The following is a 22,627-nucleotide window of genomic DNA, read 5'->3' as shown; positions in this document are numbered from 1 at the left end:
AGATCAGGAGTTCAATTTTCAATATGTTGAATTTGAGAAATAATGCTGTAGGAGAAAGGGGAAGGACTTGTCAGAATAGAGTCATTGAGAGGGCAAGAGGAGATGGGATCTAGGACCTAGATGTGGCATGGTGGAAGGTAGAGGGTGTTGCCACAGGTGCTGGCAGGTGGAGACATGTGGTATTAGGAGTCTAATAGAAATTCTCTTCCATTCTTTCAGTGAAATAGGAAGCAACATCACCTGAGAGTGAGGCTGGGGAGGGAGGTGTCAGAGTTGAGGAAAAAGGAAAAAAATGGAAAATTGCCATTTAGGAGGATGGCTGAGAGAATGTACAGTAAAATCGCAAGCAACATGAAGGGCTCACTTGACAATGATCATCAATAGACAGATCAGTTGGTGTGATTATGTCTTTTTCTCCACTACTCTGAACTGCACAGATGCAGGGGTGTGGAGAGTTAGATTTAACCAGATTGGTAGGTTTGCAAGATGCAGTAAGAGGGCAAGGGAGTGGAGGATGTATGCAAAGGAGTGATTATATACATTGACTTTGAGCTGTCGGCTGTGTAATGGGGAGCGTGAGGTGATTAGAGTACCACAGTAAGTGGGGCAGTGGAGAGATTCTAGGTCCTGGTAGATTTGAAGGATTACTGGATGTGGTAAAGTGACAAAGAGGAGAGGTGGTAGTTAGAGAATGGGTGCATGACATTGATATTGAGAATTAAAAATAAATCCATGCTATCCTGTGTGGGATTAGTGAGAAGAACATGGGCTTTGGCATGCGACGGCTCCTAGTTCCAGTCCCAAAGACACTGTAAGTTTGAGGTAGTTATTGAGTCTGAGTCTCAATTTTTTCATGTGTCAAATGGATGTAGGATGAGAGATAACATCCTGTGACTACTGCTGAGAAGGTCCAGAATCAGAATGTTACAGTGCTTGAACGAACCTTGGAGATCATTTAGGTTCCAAGTTTTTAACTGCTATTGGATGATGAGCCTCTTTGAGAATCATATGAAAACTATAGACTTCTTTGTAGAAAAGTGCACATTCTTTATATATATTCTTTATATATACACACAGTTGTGTGAGTATAGTTTTAGTCTGATCTAGCCCAGTATCTTCATCTCAGTCCTACATAAAGACCTGGAGAAGTCAAGCGACTCACTAAGATCATGCAGCAAGTTAGTGGCAAAAACAATACTATTTCTTGCCTCATAGTCAGGTGTGCTGTGCCACAGTAGTCATGGTTCTTTTGTTTTTTGTTCTTTTATGTGCATGCTTGAGTTCAAATTCAGAGTAATACTGTGGGGAGGCCTTTGGGGCCTCTGGAGTTTATAAGCCTAGGGGCTCTTTGGCTTACTATGCCATTAGGGCCTTTGATGGTGTCAGAGTGTGGCCTATCATTAGTGGCAGTTGTTGCACTTTGCAGAGTCCTGCCACACACATCATCAAGTATGACCTTCTCAACAACCCTCTGAACCAGGCAGAGAGGACTTCTCAATTCTCCTCATGGATGAGAAAACAGGCTAGGATGAGAATAACAGGTGAGGGTGGCAAAGCTGGACCTGTCTCAGGTCCTCCAACTGCAGAGTACTCATTCCTTCCAGTAGATCATGCTGCTTCTCCAGGACATTACATCATGATTCTGAGGTCTTTTAATTCCTCTAAACTGGTCTTTTCCCCTTGGATCTAGAAATAGAAATACTCTAATTATGGTATTGCTTTTTTTTTTTTTTAAAGATTTTTATTTATTTATTCATGAGAGACACACAGAGAGAGAGAGAGAGAGAGAGGCAGAGACACAGGCAGAGGGAGAAGCAGGCTCCATGCAGGGAGCCTGACATGGGACTCGATCCCGGGACCCCAGGATCACGCCCTGGGCTGAAGGAGGTGCTAAACCGCTGAGCCACTGGGGCTGCCCTGGTATTGCTCTTAAAGCTTTCTTGTTTCCAGTGTCTCCTCTAGTCTAATAAATATTCAGTGAGCAACCATGACACAAAGGTATGAAAGAACTAGTTTTTGGTTTGAGAAAAAAGAAGACAATATAAAGAAATAATTGTAATAATAATAGCTATTTTTTTTTTTTAGTATTGATTCTATTCCAGGTACTGTCCCAAATACTTATTCTTCTTTAATCTTTACAACAACTATGAGGTAAATACTGTTGTTGCGCACATTTTTCAAATGAGGAAATGAAAGCATAGAGATGTTCAGGGACTTGTTCCGGGTCCTGCAGTTGGTACCATGACTGGGAATTCCAACTCAGACTCTGAGCCCATAGCCCACACTCTTCATTATCAGCTGTCTGCCAATGTGGAGGGAGGAGTGACAGAAATAAGAACAAATAAAAGCAGCTTCTGTGTATTTAATAGATGCAGCAATGTCATATGGCTTACTCAAATATCTATTATTCCAGCCATCATGAAAGGTGTTTTACAAATATTATTTTAAGTGTCCCCCACACAGAGCCTGTGAGGAAGATGTTATTATTCCTTTATGTTTCAGATGTAGAAGCTCAGAGAGCAGTGACTTTTCCAATGTCAACTTCTATTTGCCTTAAGAACAAAGTCTAAAAGTCCTTAACAAGGTTTAGAAAATCTGGCCCATGGTTATTTCTCTGTTGTCATCGCTCACCAGAGTAGGTGAAGGCTCCCTGTTGTTTGCTGCCGTGATACTGTGCTCCACTTCTAAACACTTGTAAACGTGCAATAATGTAATTAAGAAGTAATTACTTGTTTTATGTTGCCTCTCGCTAGTCCATTCTTTCATAAAACCAACTAGTGTGGAAATGAAGATATCATTGGTTGCTCTTGCTTGAAGCCTTTCTTTGGGATAAAGAGCGAGATCTTGATGATAGCCCTGAAGCTCCTAGAGATCTATCCTCCACCCACCTCCCCCTTTGTCCTTGGTGTTCCATGCTGGTATGTCTCAGTCCCTCAGAAATACCACGCTTTTCCTAAATCAGGGCCTTTGCATATCTTTTCTATCCTTGTGGATTGGTCTTTAGTTTCTCTTTGCACCTGGCTAAGCTTTGCTCATCCTTTAGGTCTCAGCTGAAGGTTCTCCTCCTGAGAATCCTTTGCCTCAACTAATTAGGTCCCCCAGTTATTCTCTTTCCTAGGACTCATTTCTTAGCACATTATATTTGTGTTGGATTAATTTCATTTAATGCCTACTTTTCTTAATAGACTAAACTCTGTGAAGGTAGGGATCATGTGTGCTTTAATCACTACTTAATCCTTAGCACATAACATGATCCCTAGCATGTAGTAGGCCCTCAATACATCGTCGTTTACTCAGTGCCAGACAAAGCAAAATTTGAACCCAAACTTCCTGACTGCCATCCAATACTAATAAGAAAAAGAAGTAGAGAAGCAGCTGACACTTATTATTCACCTTAAAGAACTAGTTTTCTAAGAAATACTCTTTGGGAAATGCTGGTTTTAAATAAATGTGACAGTTTTCTTTTTAAAACACTTTTAGGCAAACGCTTTGCTTCTGGATCAGCTGACAAAAGTGTTATTATCTGGACCTCAAAATTGGAGGGCATTTTGAAGTACACGTAAGTAACTGTTTAGGTGTACAGTATTATTGGTTTGACTCTTACTGAGCTACTATAGCAAAAGCCCCTTAGAAATAACATTAGGAAGAACTTTTCCTCTGCAATTGCACTTGAAGTTATGTTGTAGGAGAAATGGTGGGTGTAGGAAAGTTGAGTAATGAATACATGATTCAACATTTCTTGAGCATGCCTAGCCTGGCCAGCTCAGGCTGGCTAGCTAAACACCTAACTCAGTTTAGTTAATCTGACACCACAGATTCCACCCCACCCCAACCTGCCTGTTTTAATGTCCCCATTTCAGGGACTGGCTTCACATCCACCTAGTTTCCACAGCCAGCAACCCAGGGTCAGTACACTCCAGGCTTCTTCTCCGCCAGGGCTCTGCTCCTATTCTTCCCTGTTCCTCCACCACATCAATCCTTACTTGCTCTGCAGATCTCAGGCTCAGATGTTGCTGCTTCTGTGAAGCTGTTCCTGCTTCTCTAGACTCAGTCAGGTTTTCTTGGCATTTCTCACAGTTGTACTTTTACATTTATTCTGGGGATTGAATGATAGCTCCCATCAGCCTGTAAACTCCATGAGGGCCAACATTGCATCTGTTTTTGCTCACCTTTGTGTTCCTGATGCCTAGTACAGTGCTTGGCCCCTAAAATTGGTAATTAGGAAATAATTTTTTCTCTTTTTAATTGTGGTAGAATACACATAACAGAAATTTATTATCTTCACCATTTTCTAAGTACAGTTCAGTAGTGTTAAGTACATTCATGTTGTTGTACAAAATCTCCGTAGCTCTTTTCATCTTGCAAAACTAAAACTCCATACCCATGAAACAACAACTTCTATTGCCTGGGCCCTCAGCCCCTGTTAATTACTATTTTACTTTCTATCTCTGAATTTGACTTCTCTAGGCACCATATATAAGCAGAATCATACAGTATTTGTCCTTTCATGACTGATTTATTTCACTTAGCATAATGTCCTCTAAGTTCATCCATATTAGAGCATGTGTCCATATTCACTTCCTTTTTTAAAAAGATTTATTTTTTTATTTTAGAGAGGGAGTGAGTGAGTGAGTGAGTGAGTAGGGGGCAGGACAGAAGAACCTCAAGCAGACTCCCTGCTGAGCATGGAGCCCAAAGCAGGGCTCAGTCTCAGGTCTCTGAGATCATGATCTGAGCCGAAATCAAGAGTCGGCCACATAACCAACTGAGCCACCCAGGCACCCCAGAATTCTTTTTCTTTTTAAGGCTTAGTTATATTATAGTGTATGTATATAACACATTTTGTTAATCCATTTATCTGTCATTGATGGACATTGAATTGCTTTCAATTCTTAGCTGTTTTGATTGCTGTTATGAATGTGGGCATACAGATCAACAACTTTGAATGAGTGAATAAATGAATGAGTGAGGTTATAAGTGAAGTATTACCCAGAGGTGTAGGAATAAAACAGAGGCTGAGATACATAACTCACTTAGCTTTCATTATCATCTCAGGATTTGCCACATTTCCAGATCTTGTCCTGTAATATCTTCGTTGTACCTCCATCCTGTATTTCTAGACCTCCACAAAGTAATAAGTAACAGCCATCGCCTGTGTACCTGGTGCTAGGCTAGGTGCTTTACTTCGTTATCAGTTAACAAATCAGAGATACCTAGCATGCTGGTCCTGGAGGAGGTAGCATTTAAGCTAGGCCAGTCTGGTGGGTAATGTCTAAGAGATGAAAATTGTGGGTGAGGGGCAATCCAGGGGAGGAGAATTCATCCCTGTGCTTTTTGTTGGTCACTTGCATAAGAGTTTGTGGTGTGTAGTTAGAGAGACTGTGGGCTTATCATAAAATCTTCAGTTGTAGCCACTGAAGCATTTGTGGTTTGCTGCATAATAATCTATAGTTGTTTACTTCTTAGACATAATGATTCTATCCAGTGTGTCTCCTACAACCCTGTTACCCACCAACTGGCATCTTGTTCCTCCAGTGACTTTGGTAAGTTTTGATTCCTGATGTTTTGTCCTGGAATTACTGAAAATCTGCTGACACCCATCCAGAATGTGGTGGTTTTATCCTGGGAGAGTTAATGCTACTTCCCTCTCTTCAGTGGCTGAGGGGAGGCTGACACTTATTCTTTAAATTGTGTAGAAATCAAGAGAGTGAATGGTAACATTGAATCTGGTAAGAAATCTGGGAGACAGCAGGAAGGGCCTTAGGGAGGGAGATGGTAAGAAGGGTGGGAGAGCATAGACAACTTGGCATTGCCACCTCTGGGAAGCCTTCCCACCTCATCTGTCAGGAGTAGGTCATTATTCCTGCCTCTGTGTTCCTTAATATCCACGTATGTGAAATTCTTCATTGTTTCAACTGTGCTTGTGTAGTGTGTCACCGTTACTTGTTTGGTGACTAGCTGTCCTTCCAGAGGGGCTGGACGCCCTGAGGAGCTCACTGTGGCCCCATTTATGACATTGGCATGATGCTGGCACAGAGAGAGGCCAGTGAAAGGGCCATCGAGACAGGGAGGGAAGGGGCAGAGGCCTGTAGATTATCTCTATTCAAGGGGAATTGTGGTTTTCAGCCCATCCATCTGTCTTCCTTGCTGAGTACAACAGAATAGGCATTACTGAGGAATGAGAGACCATGTAATCCCTCTCAGTGTTTCAGTGTCCTTATCTCAGATGAACACATTCCTACCCTTTCACTGACAGAGTTCTGAGGTTAAAAAAAAAAAAAAAAAAAAAATATATATATATATATATATATACACACATATACATATATTTCATATAATTTCATATTTCATGAAATATAAATATATATTTTATATATATATATATATGTAAGCACATTGTATAAATGAAGGGGAAAGGAGCTGTTATTCATTAAAAATTTTATTATTTTCTCCATGTAAGGCACTGGTCTGTGTGTTTAGTTTTGTGATTAAAGGGACAAAATCGAATCCCTGTCCTCAAAGAGCTTGTGGTTTGGGGCAATTGGGAAGGTAAAACTTGTAAAAATATAACATCAAGTAATAATAAAAATATTCATTGAATTGTTTAAGATGTGCTAGGCACTGTGCTGAGGATTAAAATGAATTCCTATTTGAGTTCTATGGCCACCATTGAGGTCAGGTATTATTCTTTTTTTTTTTTTTTTAGGTATTATTCTTATACCACTGATGAAAAAGAACTGGAGCTTAGAGTCGTTCAGTGACTCACTTGAGGTTGCCCAGCCAATAAGTGGTGGAACCAGGGCTTGGACCTAGGCCATAGGATTGCATTTAGAGCATGATCTGGCAAACAGTGCTAAGGGAAACCCAGGAGGGAGAGGTTTCCTCTGCTGGAGGCTCCAGGCAGGCTCAGTGGAGCATAGATAAGATATACACAGGTTGAAATATTTAGGGGAGGCATTCTAGACCAGGGGGAGGGGAGAAACAAATAGCTTGCTTGATGTTGCACTTTGCTATGTAAATACATTATTGCCCTAGATTTACCTTCTTGATCGTACTTCATGGCTCAGGCAAAGAGTAGAATTTGTTCATGTTGCCTAGACATACACCTGTTGTAGGGCAGTGAGCCACTAGCAGGAGGGAGCAAGCCAGAAGTGGCTAGTGTGCCTTAGACAAAGCACAGCCTGGACAGGATCATGTGCTGTGGGTGAGGCCTGGGAGAGGAAACTGATTTTCAGGAAGCATCAATCATTACTTCAAATGCTAAGTTGTACTCTGGTTGTAATGTAATAGTTAAGAACTGTGAAATTGCCATTTCTTTGAGTTAATGCTCTGAAAAGTTGGCTAGAAATTCAGCAATCTATCCTTTTTTTCTTTTGAAATAATTATAGATTCTCTGTCAGTTGCAAAGATAGTAGAGAAGTCTACCAGGAAACTGGCACAATGTGTATATTCAGTTCTGTCCTTTGATCACTTGTGTAGATTACCATAAAGCCGTACATACACTCCTTTATCACCATCCTCCTTCTGTTATTCCCTAACCCGTGGCATCTGGTAACCATTAAGCTGTTCTCCATATTTATGGAATTTTGCCATTTTGGGAATGTTATAAAATGGAATCATATAGTACATGACTTTTTGAGATTGGCTTGTTTCACTCAGCATAAAGCCCTGGAGGTTCTCAATAGTTCGTTCCTTTCTATTGCTGAGTAATATTCCATCCAGTATATCTTCTTTTATATTATTTTGTGTTGAAGGCTTGTGGTCTCCTGAACAGAAGTCCGTCTCCAAGCACAAATCCAGTAGCAAGATCACCTGCTGCAGGTGAGTTAAGAGCAGCTCTGAAAGTAGGTTTTATGTTCCCTTCTCCCAAATAGACTCTCAAACTCCAGTTAATTTACACAGTGGGAAAAGGTCTTATGTGATCTGGGTGGCTTGGGCCCCTATATTTTCTTTTCTGGTCTCCTTGATGGGAAGGATCCATGCCTTTGACCATCAAGCAAAAGAGAGCTACAGGTTGCCTTCTTGCAATTATCTAGCAACAAGCCTCCTCAGCCAGAAGCTGCACTCAGTGGAGGTTTTCTGGAGGTGCAAGGCTGTCCTTGTTTAGGCAGCATGTATGCTAGAGAAACCATAGGATTTGATACTAGACCTGGATCTGAATCCAAATTCAGTCACTGATGGGCTCTGTGACCTTAGGAGGTTCCTCATTTGATAAATGGGGATAAAAATACTGACTTGTTAGGGCTACTATGAAATGCACACAAACTAAGGAGTGTAAAGCAAGCAGCACAGTGCCTGACATACCGTAGAGATTCTATAAGTGGTAGCTATTCTGGCTGTGCAGCTTCTGAATGTGGCCTTTCTTTCATTCAACATCTATTAAGCACCTACCTATTTGAGAGGCTAGGAATACACCAAGACACTTGAAGTGGGAGGAGGTTGAAATGGTGAGTGGGGAATAGAGGCTGGCGCAGCAGATGTGGGTAGCTAGGGGCTACCATGGAATTATGTACGGAAAGCTGTGGGAGCTCAGAAAACAGTGCTATTGCCTTCACATCTCACTGTTGATTCTAAAAATAAATGGGGTTTGAAGTTTGGTCCTCTAATTTTTGCATCAAGATGGGCCTGCCATTGCTGCCTCATCAGACTGTATTTCAACAACACATCATCCTCACTGGTTTTATCTTCTGTGTGTTCCTTTCCCTCTCCCTATGCCCTCTGTTGGTTGAATGAACAGCTGGACAAATGATGGTCAGTACTTGGCTCTGGGGATGTTCAATGGGATCATCAGCATACGGAATAAAAATGGCGAGGAGAAAGTGAAGATCGAGCGGCCCGGGGGCTCCCTCTCCCCCATATGGTCCATCTGCTGGAGCCCTTCAAGGTAATCTTATAGCTGTCCTCCTTCTAGGACAGATATTACTGAGAAAAAGGGCTTTCTCCACAGGCTGAGTTCTTTCTGTCTTCCTAAGGTCTCCCTCCATTCAAAACCTTCTCATTCCATTTGACTGATCTGTTTTGGAACCCATTCCATTTGAATGGAATGTTTTAAGAGCCCATCTTGAGTTTTGGAATGAATCCCAGAAATTTTAGCTAAGCAGATGAACTATCTAGGCCAGCCCAAACTCTGTGTGCATGCGCGTGCGTGTGTGTGCGCGTGCACGCGTGCTATAGAGAGCCCATTTCTTTATGAGTTAATAGCACACTTCTTTGCTATTTATTTTGGTCTTTTTTTTTTTTTCATTTCTTCCCTCCAAGTCTGGGCAGAACATGTGCCCACTGAATAATAAATACCTATTTCATGAACCTTTTTTGCCACCCTTGCCAAAAAAGTAAAAATTAAGTCTAGAAATGTCCCCAAAGCCTATTAGTTCCTCAAACAATTGGCATCTACCTTCTCAAACCTTACACACATTTCCATCCTTTGCCCATGTGACTTTAAAAAGGTAGACTAAAAGCTTTTGGTGCTCTTTGTATAATCCTTTAATACTAAATTTCTAGTATCCCCCACAGAGTCCTCTGAAGGTAAAGGACTTAATTGTTTACCAGCCCAATGTCATTTTACAGGTGGTACCTACTCGATTTAGAAGATTATTTGATTCCATTGCCTTTCTTACACCAGATTATTATGCTTCTTCCTGAATAATTGTGTCCAGCCCAGGGCTGTACCATGCATGTCTAATGCCTTCAAAGGCCATTAGCCTACCCCAGAGTTCCTGCTGTTTGATTTTGTGGCCACAAGATGACTCTGTGGCTTCAGGGTACCATTTTTAATTCATGAGAAGCAGGATGCCCAATGTACCTGGTTGCTATCCTCTTCCGGGCAGGGTTCAGGGGCTCCTTGACAGGTTTTGAAATTATAGCTTTAGTGCAGTTCTAGGCAATGTGATTGTGAACAACCACTTACTGTCTACAGCCAATGGGAGAGTTTCTGGATGAACAGAGAAAATGAAGATGCCGAGGAAGTCATTGTCAACAGATATTTTCAGGAAATCCCTTCCACTCTGAAGTCAGCAGTGTACAGTAGTCAGGGTAGTGAGGCAGAGGAGGAAGAGCCAGAGGAAGAGGACGACAGTCCCAGGGACGACAACTCGTGAGTGTGTCCCGAGGAGCAAGAACCCTCCTTGGAGGGGTCCAGGCCCCAGCGTAGACCTGCCAGGGCAGACACTGCTCTGAAGCTCCATTCTAAGTGGGGTTGGGGGAATTGTTGGTGAAAGCTCCTCCAACAAGGGGGAACACCTTATAGCTTGTCATACAATTATTCTTTGGGAAATTTAGGAATTGCTGAAAAGTCTAAAGGAGAAAGTTCAACTTTTCTGTAAAACCCTATCCTATGAGGGAACCATCGCTAGCATTTTAGTGTATTTCCCTTCAGTCTTTTAGTGTGTTCATATGATTAACTAAATCATCTCCGGTCTTCTTTTCTTCCCACTTGACCATCATAAAGTGAATTCTTTCTAGTAACATTACTGGTCCTTTAAAAACATTATTTTTAATACCTGCATAGAGTATGCTGTGTGGCTACACCATAGTTCATTAAACACTTTCTGTGTTACTGGACACCTTTCTTAGATTATTCCCCTGTACTTTACCTTGCATTTGATAGGACACGTACCAGAGAGGAAGCCCTTGCCTTATACACAATTGTCACGCCCAAATCCTGGCTGTCTAGGCATTCTTTCTTCTTTTTGATTGAGTTTACTTATAAGGAAAACGTTGGCAGACTGGAGTGAGGAGACCTGGGGGAGCCAGGATGTTCTGATTGGGCAAAAATGATCCAGCTTGGGAATTTTCAAACTGCTCTATGGTGCCTGGGGTTCCTTGTAAGAAGGAGGTGGAAGTGGAGGACAAGGATAGTAGGAAAAGGTAGGCTTCAGATCCCTATCTCTGCTTCAACCAGAACAGTCCCTTTTATTGCTTGACATGAGTTTTTGTTTTGGTAAAGAGTCCCACTGCCAGGAATAAAAAAGGAAAAGGGGAAAAAAGAGGTTGGAAAAAACCACCAATCCAGCTCATGTATGTGGCCTCCGTTAGGAGGCTTACCATGGGCTGGGTTCGTGGATTGTGTTTGGACCTCAGTGCAAATCATACAGAGTTCACCTGTAGGTCTCTTCCTGTTAATATCCCTCCCTCTCCCTCCTTGTCCTTTTTCCCTTAGTTGTGAATTAGTGCCTATATTTGCCAGTGTCCACCTGTGGCTGTGTTTTGCAGAAGAGGCTGCACCCTGACTTGCCTGCATATCTTATGGGTGTTATCAGATGACGATAGGCCCTGGGCTTGAAAAGCTTGAATTAATAAAGAAAGAGGAGGCAATATTAAGTAGAGTAAGACCAGGTCTCAAGGGCTGGAAATGTCTCTCTCTTGAACTAGATTCCCAAGTTGCTTGATCCCCAGCCTCAGCTGAAGAGGTTTCTCCTGTGTGCTAGTCCTAAAGCCCTAGTCCCAAGGTACTGATCCTGATAGGTACTCAGTTTCAAAGACAATTGTTGGTCTTCAGAGAGCCCATTATATTTTATTAATTCCAATCAGAAACTATTTCACCTGTTTGAGAACCCCAGCTGTGAGAGAACTTAGCTTGAGGTGTTAATTTTCCTTCTTCAGGGAGAGCAAGCCAGCTTCCCCTCTGTCCATTAAAAAATCAGACAACTCATGGCTTTCCACTGCTTTGGACTTATTTATCCATCATCTCCCCACATTTTATAGTACAAAAGTAAAAAGCAATCTTGTTTCTCTAACCTTGCTCTTTCTTAGCACTGCTCTTAGGAAGCTTTGAAATGAGGGGTTTAGCCTCTTCACTGTGGCAGAGCCCCATAGTATGGTATTCAGTGAAATAACAGGTCCCAGGAGGATCACCTTGTATCATTCCACTGGACTGATTGATGGGTTGGCCCACATTACAACTTTTGGCCCACATTACAACTTTTGGCCCACATTACAACTTTGGAATACAGTATTGCTGTATAATATTTGGCAATCTGACAGTCTGGCTAGTGCTTTCTTTTTCCTGTTGTTTGTTAAACCTTTAGGGCTGCAGTTATCAGTAGGCCATGACTCCACATAACCTCTTTTGTCTTCTGTTGATTAGAGAGGAACATAATGACATCCTGGCTGTAGCTGATTGGGGACAGAAGCTCTCCTTCTACCAACTGAGTGGAAAACAGGTATGTAGCTCTATCCAAACCTAGTGGGAAATACAGTTTTGGTCATGTCTTTTATAATCTCTTTTCATTTTCAGAGATTATTAGTAATTATACTTTTATTATTGTTAGCCCCTGTTTATTGAGCCCTTAATACCAGGTACTGTGCTCAGTGTTTTGCATACTTTATCTCATTTAATTCTTACAGATCCTGCGAAGTAGGTATATTGGTTATCAACTTTTTAGAAATGAGTAGGCAAGACTCAGAGCAGTGATATAAAAATTATACCCAAGGTCCTACACAGCTAGTAAATAGTGACACCTGAGATTGGAACCCAGCCTGTTCTGATTCTAAAGCCTTAGTCTTCATTATGACTTTGTTTTCCTTTATTTGCTTTATGCATTCTACAAACATTAATGAGCACCCACTTAGGCCAGCACTTCATCTATGCCAGGGGCTACTGACAGAGCTGTTAATGCCTCTGCTGTGTGAAAGCTCAAAGGCTGGTAGGGGCACAGTTGATAGCCATTAGCCCCAGTGCAGCATGATACATGGCATCTTAAGGAGTTGTACAGGTAGATTGTTATAGGGACACAAAAGAGAATATCATCACTGCTTGGTAGAAATGGGAGATTTTGTAGAGATGACCTTTGAGCAAAATAAATGGGAGTTTGCTAGGCAGAGGACACTGGAAATAGTGTTTCAGGCAGAGGAAACAGCATCTGCAAAGGCAGGGAAGAATGAAGATACATATCAAGTCGGGGAACAGTGGGTTATTCAGAGTGACTGGATCCCAATAATTATAGACAAAAGATGGAACTAGAAAGGAAGATGGATGGGTACATGATTCTAAAGGACCTGAGTTGTGTGAATTAGGAGTTTGAACTTCATATACTATAAGTATTTAAGAGCCATCGATTTAGGCGGAGAGTGACTTAATCAGATTCCTGTTTCAGAAAAATTCCTTGTTTCTATGGAGGGTAGATTAAAATAGAACCTGGTAGAGGAAAACCTGCTAGGCAGGAGACACCAAGGATTAAAGTGAAGGTGGTGGGGATGGCTTAGGTACCATAGCCTGAGAAATACAGTCTGGTCAGTGGAGCCTTTTGTTTAACAATATCTTTATTTCTCAAAATATGTCCTGCTAGAAAGGAGGGGTTTCAGTTATGTGTAGCCCGGCTTTAAGGCCATTTCTTTTCTACCTCATTGGTCATTTTTTTGTGTAGCTGAGTAAAGAAAAGATAAAGGTAGATAGTGAGATGTCTTCTGAGTTTCCTTCCACGGCTGATTTCCCCAAACTCGCACTTTTAATTTTCTTGTATCTAGCCCTGGCCTATCTGTTCATTTACTTAATGTGTGTATATCATCATTCAACAAACACTTATTGGCACATCTATTGTGTACAAGGCACTGGGTATGGGTATTGCTAGTTCTTGGAAACAAATAACCACACTATAAGGGAAGGAATGGAGTCTTACTGCTATAGTGAAAATGAAAAAGAACCTGATCTGGTGGTCAGTGCCATGGCAATATCTTGCACATATATAGCACTAAAGTTCATAGTGTGGCCCAGAGTTTTTGAATGATAAGCAATCTCACTCTGCTGAGATAACACAACTAGTTTGGGACAGTAAAATTGTTTCCTTAGTTGGGTGCCTTTTAAATCTGGGAAGATTTAGAATTAAATATAGTATAATATAAAAAATAGTGAAAGGGATTAAAGGGGACAGGAGAGAAAATGAGTGGGAAATATCAGAGAGGGTGGTAGAAGGTGATAGAACATGAGAGACTCCTAACTCTGGGAAACGAACAAGGGGTAGTGGAAGGAGAGGTGGGAGGACTGGGTGATGGGCACTGAGGGGGGCACTTGATGGGATGAGCACTGGATGTTATACTATATGTTGGGAAATCGAACTCCAATAAAAAAAATACAAAAAAATATGAAGTAAATCAAGACTATACTTTTGTATTAGGTATAATTAGGAATAATTTGTGTATTTTGGCATTTTAAGTGTTTGTAATGTTTAAGGGTATCTGGATTAATGATAATCACTAACATTTATTGAATTTTAGGCATTATATAGACTCTACAAGGTTAACTCTTAATCTTGGTTATAACTCTGTGAGGTATGTATTATAATCACCACCTTACATGTTAAAAAATTGAGGCACAGAGAGGTTCAATAACTGCCCAAAGCCATACAGAGTAGTGGCTAGCTCTGGTTTAGAACCCAGGCAGACTGGTACTGGAATCCATATTGGAATATCTATCAGATCAGTCTTGTGATGACCATTTAAAAGATGTAATTGAGTAATTAATTTTACACATCCGATTTTAAATTGAAAAGTATAAGACATTTTTAGTAAGTACCTAAGTAATATTAGAATGTTAAAGAGATACATTATATTTTCTGGCTTAGGGTAGAGTGGGGGATAGTTACTGATCTTCTTGAATCTATACACATATCTTTATTCTTTCACCAAATGTGGAATAATTTTTTTGTTATTCAAATAATTTTTCTTCTTCATTCTCTACTATCCTTCTGGGTCTCCAATTACATGTTAGACCTTTTGGTATTGTTTTCCAAGTCACTGAGGCCCTGTTGATTTCTTAAATCTTTTATCTCAGTCTTCAGTTGCATTGACTCTTCTGTCATCTGTAATATTTCTGTTAAGCCCTTTTAGTGAATTTTTGTTTCAGTTATTGCATTTTTCAGTTCTAGATTTCCATTTGATTCTTTTTTTCCTATTTGTCTATTCATTATAGGAATATTTTCCTTTATGTCCTTGACCGTAGTTATAATAGCTATTTTAAAATATTCATCTGCTAATTCCTATCTGAATTATCTTGGGGGTCAATATCTACTAATTGTCTTTTCTCTTGAATATGGTTCACATTTTTCTGCCTTTTGGAGTTTTGGGTTATATTCTGGATATTTTATTTTTTATTATTTTTTTATTTTTTATTTTTTAAAGATTTTATTTATTCATAGAGACAGAGAGAGGCAGAGACACAGGCAGAGGGAAAAGCAGGCTCCATACAGGAAGCCTGACGTGGAACTTGATCCCGGGTCTCCAGGATCACACCCCAGGCTGCAGGCGGCGCTAAACCGCTGCACCACCGGGGCTGCCCCTATTCTGGACATTTTATTTTATTTTATTTTTTTAAATATTTTATTTATTTATTCATAGAGACAGAGAGAGAGAGGCAGAGACACAGGCAGAGGGAGAAGCAGGCATCATACAGAGAGCCTGGCGTGGGACTCGATCCAGGGTCTCCAGGATCACGCCCTGGGCTGCAGGCGACACCAAACCTCTGCACCACCGGAGCTGCCCTATTCTGGACATTTTAAATGATACATCATAGGGATTCATTTCTGTCATGTTCCTCTGAAGATTATTGTGTAGTTTTTTTTTTCTTTTTTTTAAAATACAGAACACTTCATGAATTTGAGTGTCATCCTTGTGCAGGGGCCATGCTAATCTTCTCTATATCGTTCTAATTTTAGTATGTGTGCTGCTGAAGAAGCACTATAGTAGGGTTATTTATTTATTTTTAAGATTTTATTTATTTTTTTTGAGAGAGAGTGAGAGTGATCACAGAGGGACAGGGAGAGGGAGAAGTAGACTCACCACTGAGCAGAGAGCTCAATGTTGGGCTCAGTCCCAGGACCGTGAGATCATGACCTGAGCTGAAGGCAGATGCTTAACTGACTGAACCACCAGGTACTCCTGTAGTAGTTTTTTTTTTTTTTAAAAAAAAAGGTAGTTAACTTTACTGGGTTCAGAGTTCAAACTCCATCTTTTCAGTATGAGCAACCACTGAAATCTCTATTGAGTTCTTTAGCCTTGCTAGGCTGCTTAGCATCTACCCCACATGTGTGTCATTCAAAGAGCTCTAGATATTCAACAGAGTGTATGTGCAGAATTTTGGCTTTCTTTCCTCCCTCTGCATCTGTCTCTTTTCTGGGATTTGTCACCTCATTTTCAGGCTGTTGTGGCCACTCCAAATTCTGTGTTCATCCAGCAGGGTGCTGATAGGGCCTGCCCTTAGGCAAAAAACCCTTAAAAAAGTGAGAAATTCACCTAGTACCAGTCCATTGTTCCAAATGCCCACGTGTCTTCAGTTTTTGTTTGCGTATGGTTGCTCTCTAGTGCCTTCACGTGATTGTCATTTATAGTTAGTCCAGAGTTTATAGTTATTACCTGCAGGAAAGTTGGCCCAATAGGAATTAGTGAGCTGTTTGTTACCAGAACCTGCAAGCCTTCCATGTCATGATTCATAAGATTTTTTTTTAGTTTTCTTACTAGATTTACTATCATTTTATAAGTACTAGGGGAAGTTTGGTTGTTGGGCATTTGAAATTCTTATAAAGAAAAATTGAATTATGAAATGAATAATTGTAGTTTAATTTAAGGGAATCAACTAAGTTGTAAATGACACTAAGGGATTTTCTTTTCATTTTTTAAAGGTTTATTTCTTTATTTGAGAGAGAGAGTGGAGAGAGCAAGCATGGGGCAGGGGGAAGGGTAGAGTCAGAGGGAGAGGGAGAGAGAAACCCAAGCAGACTCCAGGCTGAGTGCAGAGCCTAACAACCCTGAGATCAGACCTGAGCCGAAACCAAGAGTAGGATGCTTAATCAACTGTGCCACCCAGGTACCCCAATACTAAGGGATTTTAAAGTCTGTTCAAAATTTAATTCAGTAAATGATAAAGTCCCCTTTTCAATTAGTTGTTTACTTTTGTCATACTTATAAATAGGAAAGTATTTCTAAATTGAACTTAAAAACTTAATGAGAAACCAGGGTTTTAGAATTATTTCTTTAATAAACTATAGTTTAATAATGATAATCATAAATAATATTTTTATTCACAAAAAGCTCCTTCAGGGGTGGCAAAAAATCTTCAGTGACAATAAGGAGCTTGGACTTTAACGAGTAGTAAGGGGAGGTGGGGACATCAAATTAAACCTGTAACTATAGAGCAGTGAGAGAAGTGCTGTGGGAGAGGTGAGCACTGGGCCAGGGGAGCACAGAGGAAGGGGAACTAAATAAATCAGGCCTTGGGTGGGGCAGAGAGATTGGGGGAATTTTTTTTTTTTTTTTTGTAGGAGATGACACTTGGTGGGAAGAGAGAGGAAGAGGATAGACACTCTTGGCTGGGGCTGGGACGGTGTGGAGAACAACATTTGTGAGGATGTGGAGGCCTGAAAGAACATGGTCTGCTTGGCAAACAAACTATAAGATGTTCATTTTGCCTGAGAAAAAGGCTCTTGGAAGCTGATCTCAGGAGCTTGACCTTCACCCTAGTGTCACCCAAAACTGAAAAGACAACTCACAGAATTGGAGAAATTTTTACAAATCCTATATCTGATAAGGGACATGTATCTGGAACATATAAAGAACTCTTGCAATTCAGTAATGAAGAGATAACCCAATTCAAAATTGGAGAAAGGATTTGAATAGACATTTCTCCAAACAAGATATACATGTGGCCAATAAGCACATAAAAAGATTCTCAACATTATTAGATACCAGGGAAATGCAAATCAAAACCATACCCACTAGGATGGAGAAATTGGAACCTTTATATACTACTGTTACAAATATAAAATGGCATAGTTACTTTGAAAAAAATCTGGCAGTTCCTCAGAAGGTTAAAGATAAAGTTACTATAGATTCAGCAATTCCACTCCTAGGTATATATATCCAAGAGAGATGAAAACCTGTCCACATAAAAACTTATACACATATATCCATAGCAGTATTATTCATAATAGTCAAAAACTAGGTGTGGCCACCAACTGATGAATGGATAATAAAATGTGTTATAGCCATGTAATGGAATATTATTCAGCAATGAAAAGGAGTGAAATTTTTGATATATGCTATAATGTGAATGAATTGGTCCCAAAAGGCCACAAATTGTGTGGTCCCTTTTATGTGAAATCTCGAAAGTAGGCAAATCTATAGACAGAGAAATCAGATTAGTGGTTGCCTGGGGAGGGAAAGAGAGGAGAATTGGGATCAACAGCTAATAGGTATGTGGTTTCTCTTTGGAATGATATAAATGTTCTGAATTAGAGATAATGTTTGCACAATTAATTATATACTTCAAATGAGTGATTGCATAGTATGTAATACTTCAATAAGGTTGTTATAAAGAGAAGTAGGATAGTTGTAATTCCAGAATAGAGATTTATTTATTTAAAGATTTTATTTCTTTAGTCATGAGAGATACAGAGAGAGAGGCAGAGACACAGGCAGAGGAAGAAGCAGGCTCCTTGCAGTGAGCCTGATGCAGGACTTGATCCCTGGACCCGGGATCATAACCTGAGCCAAAGGCAGATGCTTAACTGCTGAGCTACCCAGGCACCCCAAGGACAGTTTTTTAAATTGGATATATTTGGCTTCATGAAATACTTTAAAAAAAAGAGAAGAAAGCTGAGGGGAACCATTGAACCCTTGCAAGGACAGTGTATGGAGGAGGGCCTGTGGGAGAAAGACTAATCCCTGGATCTGGATTGCTGAGGATCTAAGACACATATCTGGAACAGCTAGTGGGCCTGGGGGAAATGCTGCCGACCCTAGCACTGGAGGATTCAGCTGTGTGTAGGGGAGGAAGCTGGCCTGTGTTCATGATGGAATCCCACAGGAGGTGGGATTATCTTCTTGACAATCCCTCATTAAAGTTGATAGGAAAAAAATAAATAAAGTTGATAGGAAAAGCCCTAAATTGTGTTCTGAATACTGTGGATTCAGGAGTGGTTTTTCCCTTGGTATGTGTTTTCTTTCCTCAGATTGGGAGGGATCGGTCACTGAACTTTGACCCCTGCTGCCTCAGCTACTTCACTAAAGGAGAGTACATTTTGCTGGGAGGGTCAGACAAGCAAGTATCCCTTTTCACCAAGGATGGAGTGCGGCTTGGGACTGTTGGGGAGCAGAACTCCTGGGTGTGGACGTGTAAAGTGAAACCTGACTCCAACTACGTGGTAAGAAGAGGAAGCTCATTCTGTTGGGCCATTGCCTGAGTAGGCACAGACATTAGCCATGTAGAGCTAGTCAGATCATTGACATTTGTTCCTCACAAATAGGAGGGCAGACTATTTCTTCTCAGCGAGCTGGGGATTAACAACTCTCTTTCCCTGCAGGTCGTAGGCTGCCAAGATGGCACCATTTCCTTTTACCAGCTTATTTTCAGTACTGTCCATGGGCTCTACAAGGACCGGTATGCCTACAGGGATAGCATGACTGATGTCATCGTGCAGCACCTGATCACCGAACAGAAAGGTAAAAGGCAGGTATGGCCCCTCTGTCCTCTAGCCTTTGGGAAGAGAAGTAGATTGGGAGGGCTGCTGATAGGACAAGCGAAATGATAGGAAATGTTCCTCCTCAGTGTTTTGGAAACATGTTGGACCACTGGCCACTGGTTCTTGCTTTTTTTTGAGAGTAAGTGGAGGATGTAGATGTCTTTGAGAATCTAATGAAAGCAATAAACTCTCCAAAAAAAAAAAAGGACCTACGGACCTCTTTCCCCTTTGGTGTGGATATACTGGTGTGCTTCTCTCTATTTCATCTCCACTTGCCTCCTGATGGGTCTTTACCCCAGGGGTAAACAGGAGCAGTGGGTCACCACAGGCTTAGTCAGAAGATCCAAGCTCCAGGCCTAGCATAGTCAGTCTGAACCTCAGTTTCATCCACTGTCCACCCAAGTAGCCATGCTGGGTATTATTTTTTTAACGATTGATTGATTGATTGATTGATTGATTGATTGATTTATGAGAGAGAGAGGGAGGGAGGGGCAGAGCCACAGGCAGAGGGAGAAGCAGGCTCCATGCAGGGAGCCTGATGTGGGACTCGAACCTGGGTCTCCAGGATCACACCCTGGGCCAAAGGTGGCGCTAAACCGCTGAGCCACCCAAGCTGCCTGCCATGCTGGTTAAATGGGCTAAAGATCGGGGGCAGGGTGAGGAGGGCCCGCAGGCAGGCCCGCCCTTCCCCCCCCTCACCCTCCCCGCCCCCATAAAAAAAAAGAAAAAAAATGGGCTAAAGATCCACTTATTTCAAGTGTAGTCACATACACATGCGCTGACTACAGCGCACTGTCCAGTGCCTGTGTGTAGGGATACATTGAGTGTTGTCTTACAGATTCAGCTGGCATCTGAGACCACCTCTGTTTGAAGATTCCAGCTGTGCTGGTGAGGGTATAGCCACTTGGGCAGCTCCCCAACTTCCCTTCTGGGGACATTTTCTCCGTCTAGTCTGCAGTTAGAGTGTGAGAGCCTAGTATATACCAGAAACTACATGCAATTCCCTGTTGTTGAGGGTAGTGGGTCGGGGGAGTGGTTAGAGGCATAGATAATCGTTCAGATGGACTTCTGATCATCAGGGGCAATATATTCTATGCAGAAGAGTTTAACTTGTATTCAGCAAGTGATGGTAGTATCAAGAATTTCACTTTCCGTACTCAGTTGTAAGCTTTGGACTACAAAGATTGTGTATGACTTTGGATCCCAGTGTTTAGTAGAGCTGATTGTACATATTAGACACTCTGTAAAGATTTTCTGATAAGAGTGTCTCCTTTAATTGCCAGTAACATTAAGTAAATGACAGCTTTTAATTTCTCTGCCTTCTACCTTACTTAACAATCTTTTGCTAGAGCTGAAGTTTTTTTCTTTGACAGTTCGGATTAAATGCAAAGAGCTTGTCAAGAAAATTGCCATCTACAAAAATCGATTAGCTATCCAACTGCCAGAGAAAATCCTCATCTATGAGTTGTATTCAGACGACTCGTCAGATATGCATTACCGGGTGAAAGAGAAGATTGTCAAGAAGTTTGAATGCAACCTCCTTGTGGTGTGTGCCGATCACATCATCCTCTGCCAGGTGGGCAGCAGGTTGGAGGGATCGAGCTGAATCCTCTTCATGTTTCCTCCAAGGATGGGGTACCCAACTCATGATTTTAAAATTGAACACTAGGAAGCGAGTCCCTTTCCTTCAAATTCAGTAGCTGTCCGTTGCTTTCATTTTATTGACATCTAGAAGAATTAGACTCTACTGGAAAATCATGGACCATAACCTGGAGAATACCTTTTTGTATTGCAAAGCACTTTGTTATCCTAGGATTATACATGTTTTAATGACTTAAAGTATACACTGATAGAAATGAAGATTGATTTTTGTTGTTGTTGTTAAACATGTACACATAAAAGTGTATGATATCTTTCTGTTACACAACAAAAAAATGTATAATACCAACTCAAAAATAGTAAAGAAAGTTTTACTTTCTGAAGAGTTTCTAAGCTCAACTTAGAGCTTTCTACAAATCATCTAGGGCAATGCCGAGAGAAGTTTGGAAAGACTTTGAGGGAAAGCTAGCCCGGCATCTTTCTTGGAAGTAGAGGTGGATTTAGTTTCACAAAAGTAGGCCTGTTGGAAGTGATAAAGTGGAAGAAACCCTTTAGAAATCACTACATAGAAAATACAATTAAAATCTCTCTGAAAAAAAAAAAAAAACTCTCTGAAAGTCTAGAACTTCAAGCAGTTTAGAGGTACCACAAGTTATAGGTGTGGCAAAAAAGTGTGCTTTTGGATGCTGCCTCTGTGGCTTCCCAGATATCTGCACAGAAGATGTGAGGCTGAGCTGGGCTCTGTGGTGAAGGCTTGTGTGAAGGATTAATGAATAATGCCAGTCATGGGGACTAGATAGGGTTCAACAGACACTGATTGTGTAGGTATTTTTCATTCCTCATTTGCAGGAAGACGTCCTTTGGAGGGCTGGGAACACTTACTCTGTTGAATATCCATACAAGAGCTGGGTTTGCTTTCTAGGAGAAACGGCTACAGTGCTTGTCCTTCAGTGGAGTGAAGGAACGGGAGTGGCAGATGGAGTCTCTCATTCGCTACATCAAGGTGATTGGTGGCCCTCCAGGAAGGGAAGGTCTGTTAGTAGGCCTGAAGAATGGACAGGTGAGTGCTCACATATGTCTCCCATCAGGCTGATAAACTGTATGCAGACATAGGGAGTAGAGTCATTATGACCCTGAGATGGTATCTCTGGGACAGGAAAAAGGTCTTCCTCCACCCAACATTCACCATGGGCACATTGGAAGGCAACCCAGAATTTTATTTTTTTGAGGACAGCTTCAGGCCAAAGATGCAGTGACCCTTAGACTTAGAGCTTGCTGCATTCTGGCAGGGTTGGCACCGTGGCTTCTAGGCGGCCCATAGAGTAGAGTAGTGGGTTTAATGGCACCTAAGAGATGGGAGATTTGTTAGAGGTGTAGTTTCAGTGGCCTGCTAGGGAGGGAGGCAGAGCTCATTCTTAGGTCATATCCCTCTTAGGGCAATGAATGGATTAAGGCAGTGTGTTCTTTTTTTTTTTTTTTTTTTTTAATTTTTATTTATTTATGATAGTCACAGAGAGAGAGAGAGGCAGAGACACAGGCAGAGGGAGAAGCAGGCTCCATGCACCGGGAGCCCGACGTGG

At 41.3% G+C, this 22,627-nt stretch overlaps 1 protein-coding gene, 1 long non-coding RNA gene and 1 other non-coding gene across 6 annotated transcripts in view; 2 read left to right on the top strand and 1 right to left on the bottom strand.

Annotated features, from left to right (window-relative positions):
* Positions 1-22,627, top strand: part of IFT122 (intraflagellar transport 122) — a 72,003-nt gene that overhangs the window by 11,747 nt on the left and 37,629 nt on the right. For 3 of the 4 annotated variants that reach the window (XM_072785054.1, XM_072785056.1, XM_072785053.1), the window contains exons 4-13: positions 3,481-3,559; positions 5,467-5,543; positions 7,755-7,821; positions 8,738-8,884; positions 9,917-10,093; positions 12,086-12,161; positions 18,939-19,130; positions 19,290-19,428; positions 20,822-21,024; positions 21,970-22,107. In XM_072785054.1, coding sequence (XP_072641155.1) covers positions 3,481-3,559; positions 5,467-5,543; positions 7,755-7,821; positions 8,738-8,884; positions 9,917-10,093; positions 12,086-12,161; positions 18,939-19,130; positions 19,290-19,428; positions 20,822-21,024; positions 21,970-22,107 — 1,295 coding nt within the window. The remainder of the gene's footprint in view (positions 1-3,480; positions 3,560-5,466; positions 5,544-7,754; positions 7,822-8,737; positions 8,885-9,916; positions 10,094-12,085; positions 12,162-18,938; positions 19,131-19,289; positions 19,429-20,821; positions 21,025-21,969; positions 22,108-22,627) is intronic. The other variant, XM_072785055.1, reaches the window with a different exon arrangement.
* Positions 12,470-18,831, top strand: LOC140609810 (uncharacterized). The gene is made up of 2 exons (XR_012011533.1): positions 12,470-12,713; positions 17,250-18,831. It is a non-coding gene; the product is annotated as an uncharacterized lncRNA (long non-coding RNA).
* LOC140611504 (U6 spliceosomal RNA) lies at positions 15,565-15,670 on the bottom strand. The gene has a single exon (XR_012012654.1). It is a non-coding gene; the product is annotated as a U6 spliceosomal RNA (small nuclear RNA).

Source organism: Canis lupus, chromosome 19, assembly GCF_048164855.1.
Source record: "Canis lupus baileyi chromosome 19, mCanLup2.hap1, whole genome shotgun sequence".
NCBI lineage: Eukaryota > Metazoa > Chordata > Mammalia > Carnivora > Canidae > Canis > Canis lupus.
Note: the sequence above shows the minus strand (reverse complement) of the source record. Positions and strands in the feature narration are given on the sequence as shown.